The sequence below is a fragment of the Nanorana parkeri genome, unplaced genomic scaffold (assembly GCF_000935625.1).
Source record: "Nanorana parkeri isolate BGI_ZX_2015 unplaced genomic scaffold, ASM93562v1 scaffold890, whole genome shotgun sequence".
In the NCBI taxonomy this organism is placed as follows: Eukaryota; Metazoa; Chordata; class Amphibia; order Anura; family Dicroglossidae; genus Nanorana; species Nanorana parkeri.
In genome coordinates this window covers 1049471-1057156 of record NW_017307158.1, presented here as the reverse complement: position 1 = coordinate 1057156, position 7686 = coordinate 1049471, and the positions used below count along the sequence as shown (strand labels likewise).

Genomic DNA, 7686 nt, shown 5'->3' with positions numbered 1-7686 from the left:
CAAAGCTGGAGCAGATTGAATCTGGGGCCGTTGCCCCTGGCAACCAATCAGCATCTCTCTTCAGTTTGCCCAGGTGAGGTTTGAAAATGAGACAGAGAAGCTGATTGGCTGCCATCGGTTACCACAGTCTTCACCCCCCGGCAGAGCTACACCGGGCATCCAAATCTTCAGCATCCAACAGTTCTCGGCGCGCCGGGTGCCGGCAGTTTTATTATGTATTAGAAAAGTACCTAAGGTGTGGAATCTGTCTGGCGTGTGCTGCCGCCTGTGTCCTTACCGGGGAGATTTACCATCACTTCCTGTCCAGGTGATGGGAGGCAAAACAAGGAACGGAGAAAAATCTCTTCTATGGGCAACCAGACATAGAACAGGAGATGGTCAGATACTGCAGGCATGGTACAGGAGATGGTCAGAGACTGCAGACATGGTAGAGGAGATGGTCAGAGACTGCAGACATGGTAGAGGAGATGGTCAGAGACTGCAGACATGGTACAGGAGACGGTCAGAGACTGCAGACATGGTGCAGGAGATGGACAGAGAGTGCAGGCATGGTACAGGAGATGGTCAGAGACTGCAGGCATGGTACAGGAGATGGTCAGAGACTGCAGGCATGGTACAGGAGATGGTCAGAGATGGCAGACATAGTGCAGGAGATGGTCAGGGGCGGCAGACATAGTGCAAGAGATGGTCAGAGACTGCAGACATGGTACAGGAGATGGACAGAGACTGCAGACATGGTACAGGAGATGGTCAGAGACGGCAGACATGGTACAGGAGATGGTCAGAGACTGCAGACATGGTAGAGGAGATGGTCAGAGACTGCAGACATGGTACAGGAGACGGTCAGAGACTGCAGACATGGTACAGGAGATGGTCAGAGACTGCAGACATGGTACAGGAGATGGTCAGAGACTGCAGACATGGTACAGGAGATGGTCAGAGACTGCAGACATGGTACAGGAGATGGTCAGAGACTGCAGACATGGTACAGGAGATGGTCAGAGACTGCAGACATGGTACAGGAGATGGTCAGAGACTGCAGACATGGTACAGGAGATGGTCAGAGACTGCAGACATGGTACAGGAGATGGTCAGAGACTGCAGACATGGTACAGGAGATGGTCAGAGACTGCAGACATGGTACAGGAGATGGTCAGAGACTGCAGACATGGTACAGGAGATGGTCAGAGACTGCAGACATGGTACAGGAGATGGTCAGAGACTGCAGACATGGTACAGGAGATGGTCAGAGACTGCAGACATGGTACAGGAGATGGTCAGAGACTGCAGACATGGTACAGGAGATGGTCAGAGACTGCAGACATGGTACTGGAGATGGACAGAGACTGCAGACATGGTACAGGAGATGGTCAGAGACGGCAGACATGGTGCAGGAGAGGGTCAGGGACGCAGACATGGTACTGGAGATGGGCAGAGACTGCAGACATGGTACTGGAGATGGGCAGGGACTGCAGACATGGTACAGGAGATGGTCAGAGACTACAGGCATGGTACGGGAGATGGTCAGAGACTGCAGGCATGGTACGGGAGATGGTCAGAGACTGCAGGCATGGTAAGTAAGCAGCTAGGCAGGGAAAACTTTGACTACTGGGGCCACTCATAAAGTACCAAGGGCCACAAGTTGGGCATCAGGGCCTTAGGTCAACAAAACAGCAAGATAATTAGCATTTTACAAAAGGTTCAGCATAAGCTCCAAGCTTGTGACTTCTCAGAGGAGTGGAAGAGAGTAACATGGGGTCTATCTTGCAGAGGCTCCTGGAGGTCCTCCCGCGATACCTGCACATGAAGATCGAGCCGTGCGAGGAGGAGGAGCAGACGCCGAAGGAGAGGAGGAAGAGCTCGCTGGGAATCATGCTGAAGGCCGAGGAGTACGTGCTGAAGAAACCGCGCAGCGAGCTGATGTTCGAAAGGCAGAGGGAGCGGCACGGGCTGAGCCGGGACTCCCGGGGCCACAGAGGTGAAGAGGAGGGAGAACGCAAAGGCAGAAAGGGGCAGTGGAGGTGGCGGATAGGTAAGGACAGGGCAGAGAGGCGGCCATTTTGTGCCGAAGCCGCCATATTCGGGCTGAGCCCCCCAAAATACACGCCGATGTAACCTACAGTATGAGCTCATTAGGAACTAGCTGCACCGAGGGGGCCGACATACAAATCCTGGAGCGCCAGCAGAGCAGGACACCCTCCAAGCGGCCATCTTCTCCAAATTCGATTGGTTGTTGGCAGGGCTGTAGCTACCATGGGGCGAGTGAGGCGAGTGAGGCCTGGCTGCGCCCCCTCGCCCCTGTTACCATGGTGAGCACAGGGTGCCATTGGCAACAGGGGAGCCAGGCGGCCAACACAGCCCTGGCTCGGCAGGGAGAAGAGGAGTGGCACAGGCTTATGCTTCTCCTCGGACCCCCGCTGTATGGGCAGATGATTCTGCGTCCTCAATCTCTTTTTCTATTTCAAAAGGGAGTTGTCAGGGTTCTGTTAAAGGCTTGTTCACACCAAGCGCGTTCCAGGATCTGTTACAGACCGCATCAAAAATGCGCCCAATGTACTCCAATGGTATTTTGGGCTCTAGTTCACACCGCAGCGTTCAGTTCCAGAGCATGTAAAAAAAACTGCAGCAAGTCCTTTTTTACCTGCTCTGGAACGCATGCAAACGCCCTGGAACGCACTAAAAGCCCATTTTAAACAACAAAAACTTTTTTTTTAACCAAAAACGGCCCTGAACGCATCAAAAACGCGGCAATATTGTGCAGAGCAAAGCTAAATGTAGAAAACAAATTACCTCCCGGCGCCGGAACTCCATGTTCTGGACGTTGGGTGTGCCGCCCCTCTGCTCAGTGCCTCGGTGACCTTGCCGGGAGTCCGGCCCTGCTTCCATAGTGATTGGATGAAGTTGTCTGTGCTACCTGTGAGATTCCCCTCAGACATTTGTAGATATAGAACTTTAGCAGATGCTAGGAAATAATTGGAGCCAAAACAATAGGGGGGGAGGGGGGGGGGCATAGACTTAAGATTTTGCAGGAAAAAAATGGATTCCCCAGCAGCAGCTGAAAACGAAAAACCATCTCTGGCCACAATACTCGCATCCTCTCTGACGCTGCCCTCTGCAGACCCAACTGTCAGAGATCTAGCACCAGTCCTCCTCTACCTTGAATGACACCCAGCATCCTTCAGCCCACTTCCTGTGAATCCAAGGTGTCAAGAACCCGCCCCCTTTACCTGTGACTCTCAGGAGAATTCTCCATGCTCCCTCATTACATGGAGTAAAAAGAGGGCGACCTCTAATGCTGCAGGACCAGACCTCGGTAAAAGGTATGTATATTGAAATTGAAGGGTCGGGGAGGTACTCCCAGGAGGTGAAGGTGGCAACGAGCGAGGTGGGCTCCGAAAAGCTAGAAAAGGCCAAGAGCTCAGTGACGATGTAACACAAGACGCGGCTCTGCGCTGAGACCAGCTAGACTGACATCTAGTGAAGGACGTGGACTCACGTATGGTCTATTTAGGGTAATGGCAGTAACCAATCGTCTTGCTCTGTTGCAGTTGACGGATTTGATGTCGGCGTGACCACTCCCCTATTTAGGAATCTGGCCCACATTGCCCCGGAGATAAAGGAGTGCGTGGAGGCCTGCAACTTCATCACCTCCAGCACAAAGGACCAGAATAAGACTAGTGCGGTAAGTCCCGAGCAGCCAACAGTGTGCAAGGAATCAGTTCTATGGGAAGGTATTGCGACATGGAATATGTATTAATACAAGCCCCCCCCCCCACCCCCCCATTTCCCTTAGATATACCTAATCTGCAGGGCAGCAGTGACCTTCCCTGTGGAGACTCCCAGTACCACAAAGCCTTTCCTTCAACCGGCCAACCCACCCACCAATTTTCCATTACTTTCAACTAAAAGCCCCTCTACAAAAGTACAACTCTCTGACCCAATCAGGACTTCGTAGGTACCGTCATAGTCTCAGCCCATGGACGTGGTTCCATAATGCCAAAGCACAGGAATGACCTTATATGTGTGTGTCGCTGCTCCTTCATTGTCCAGTCACAGGCCCTGGACCAGGCTGCATTGCTGAACCGTAGAGTGGTCTGCAGAGAAATGAAGGATGTAGCTTTGGTGTCTGGGCCGGTTGTTTATTATACAGGATTTATATGGCGCCAACAGTTAATGCAGCGCTGTACAATATAAGGAAGACATTACAGTTACCGTACAAGACAAGATGGTAAAGGAGGGCCCTGCCCCCTGAGGGCTTACGATCTAGCAAAGCCAAGTCCTTAACCTCCGTGCAGATTATATTGCAATCCTAGAGTGCAGGGGTCAGGAGTAAGCAATGCCGAGTGCAGGGGCAGAAGTATGTAATGTAGAGTGCAGGGGCAGAAGTATGTAATGTAGAGTGCAGGGGCAGAAGTATGTAATGTAGAGTGCAGGGGCAGAAGTATGTAATGTAGAGTGCAGGGGCAGAAGTATGTAATGTAGAGTGCAGGGGCAGAAGTATGTAATATAGAAAGCAGAGGTCAATAGTAATAAATGCAGAGTGCAGGGGTCAGGAGCAATTAATGCAGAGTGCTGAGTCAAGAGTATGTAGAGTGCAGGGGTCAGCAATGCAGAGGGCAGAAGTATGTAATGTAGAGTGCAAGGGTCAGTAATGTAGACTCCAGGAGTAAGTAGAGTGCAGGGGTCAGGAGTAAGCAATGCCGAGTGCAAGGGCAGAAGTATGTAATGTAAAGTGCAGGGGCAGAAGTATGTAAAGTAAAGTGCAGAGGTCAATAGTAATAAATGCAGAGTGCAGAATTCAGGCGTAACTAACACACATCTCCCATCACACAAACACCAAGCAAAATCCCCCCCTTTCCAGTATAAACAGTTATCCCCCCCCACACACACAAATCCTCCCTCCCTTTCTGAATTGTACAGACCTCAGATACAGTGACACCCGGCAGGGGGCCGTCCTCCCAGATCTCTATTTGGCTGTGTAATATGACATGTCAGAGCTGAGGCGCAGGCCTGCACATCCCTCGGCTCTGCAATGTCCAATTCCGTTCTGATTCAAGGTCTGCAGATGGGGTCAGAAGATGCTGGCGACATAACTGTTCTGCATTCTACCCATCACTTGGCTGCGGTAGACAGTGGTTAGAGGCTTTGCCATTGCTGTCTGTGTCCCTTATAGGGAGATTTCCCCTGACTTCTTGTCAGGAAAGTGAGGGGAAATCTCTCGGGGGACTATAAACACACGTTGAGGAGAGTAATGAGGGGTTAGAACTTCAGAATTGTTTTTTTTTGCTGTTCTTATCGCTTACCTTCCCGCTCTGGTGACAACTGTCCCATCCATTTCTTGTATGGGTGTCACAGAAACAGGAAGAGGCAGAAAATCTCTGCAATGAGGTCACAGGATTCAACAGGAACTAGACAGAATGAAGTACAAATATTTCCCACCATTTAGGCTTTATGAAGCAGCAGAGCTGTGATGACTTTCTTCTCTCCGTCTCCAGGAAATGGAAAACTGGATCATGATCGGGAAAGTTATCGACGTCTTGTGTTTCTGGGGCGCCCTGCCCCTCTTCGTGGTGGGCACCTTCGCCATCTTCATCACGGGGCACCTCAACAGCGCACCGGAGCACCCCTTTAAAGGAGGCGGACGCCAGTTTCCCCTGTGCACGACTTCTAGCTAACGTAAAATCTTTATTAAAGTGTAGAAAGAAAAAAAAATTACACTGGGTACATCTCTGCACCACATGCACGTTCCCCATGTTCATCCCTCATAGCATAGAACAATGATGATCCCGCCAGAAAACTTCATCGCTGTGCTCTGTGCTGCACTGACATGCCAAACAGTGCTATCAGCCCTTCCTGGTTCTAGGTGTTCTACAAAATGCCTCCCGTCCTAGCTTACGGAGGAGAGGGGAAGGTGTTCTCCGGTCCTGTAGTGACAACACTGCTCTGTCCATTAATACAGTGAGTGAGTGTTGTCACTCTAACACAGGAATTGTGTTACTGGCAGGATCACCGGGTGATAAAGGGAAAAAACTATGAAGAAGAAAGCCAATGCAGCCGCCACATCTAAGGACGGGTACGCTGCCAGGTATCGAATGTTGGCTCTACATGTCATCTTACACGTTCAGTTCGAAGGCCGTTCCACGATCAGAAGCACGGCGATCGAGAAATATATTTCAAAGGAATTTTTTTGTGCTCGGAGTTCCGCTACAAGTATAAATAAAGTTTTTCTTTAACATTTGGATGGAATGTAGAAGGATTAGCTGCCTCTAGCCCCCATTGAAGCCGACATCCCACCATCCGCCACCATGCAAACCACTCGCCTCCCAACAGTGGCCGGATCTGGCCATACAGAGCACTGAACCTTAAAGAGAACCTGTCATCAACCAAATTGCAGGTAAAAACACAGCATACAATATATAAAATGGTTACTTGCAGTGTTTCCCTTCCATTAATATATATTTTTCTCTATACTCGCAATGTATCATAGTGAGGTCATCAATCATTGAACTTGCTAGAAAATCTGACAGCTCCTGGGAGAGTCAATTCCCTAGCACAGGAGGAGTGTCTATTTAATGTCTGCGGTGGTGGCCAAGCTCCCCCATCCCTCCCCCTCCCTACATAACCTTTTATGTAGCTGCCAGGGAAGGAGCGCAGGAGAATACTATAAGGTGTCACTTGAGTGACAGCTCTATGTCTGCTGGGGCTGCTGAAATCACATCCAAGATTGCGGCAGAAGCAGCAGTCTCGGGCCTATTGGAGGTGTGCCCAAGGGCGGCTTTTACAGGTAAATAACATGAATAAAATATAATACACATACAGGGGTCAGGGCTTTTCCCCATAGTTCTCCTTAGGGTAACGGGAGGACACAAACTAGCGTCCTCCCGTTACCCTAAGCTCAGTATAGAGCTGTAGCTCGCGGTATACTGAGACGCCGCAGCTGAAGCGGATCCCGACAATTATGCCGGGATCCGCCCAGCTGCGTGACTGACAGCTGGCTCTGCCTATCTAAAGGCAGAGAGAGCTGTACCCGCCCCCTCCCCCATCCGTTCCTGCAGTCAGCGCTGGAGGATCGGAGCGGGGAGGGGGGAATCCAGCCCCTCCCCTGTCACGGCAGAGAGCCGTGACAGGATCGAGAGGTGAGCGAACGCCGGTACCTCGCTCACCTCCCCATCTACTCTACAGTCTCATTGTCACAGGTCGGCTAGAACTATGAGGTGAGTGAACAGCACTCACCTCATAGTTCTCCTTTAACTGAACAAACTGAAGAGAGAAGCTGATTGGTTGCCATAGGCAACTGCTCCAGTTTTGATAAATGCCCCCCATAGAACCTTATGGGGAGACTGTTATTGAAATGAATAGTGTGAGTACAGAGGGGGGAATTTATCAGAACTGGAGCAGACAGATTCCGGAGCAGCTGCTCATGGCAACCAATCAGCGTCTCTCTTCAGTTTGCTCAGGTAAGATTTGAAAATGAGAGAGAGAAGCTGATTGGCTGCCGTGCACATCTGCTCCAGATTTGATACATTCCCCCCATTGCATCTTATGGGAAGACTGTTGATGAAATGGATGGTGTGAGTACAGGGTCTCTTTAGGTGACAATTTCAAGCTAATGGCCACATAACAGGGCGGACATTTTATCTCGGCAATGGCCGGCGCAGACATCGGGAGCTTCAGACCCGTCCTAAC

General features: G+C 50.7%; 1 protein-coding gene across 1 annotated transcript in view; it reads left to right on the top strand.

Annotated features, from left to right (window-relative positions):
• The window catches only part of LOC108794730 (acetylcholine receptor subunit epsilon-like), a 19951-nt gene extending 14276 nt beyond the window's left edge, over positions 1-5675 (top strand). Inside the window, exons 10-12 of the mRNA XM_018565820.1 lie at positions 1771-1978; positions 3549-3682; positions 5496-5675. Of these exons, the coding sequence (XP_018421322.1) occupies positions 1771-1978; positions 3549-3682; positions 5496-5675 (522 nt within the window). The remainder of the gene's footprint in view (positions 1-1770; positions 1979-3548; positions 3683-5495) is intronic.
• Positions 5676-7686: the final 2011 nt, after the last annotated feature.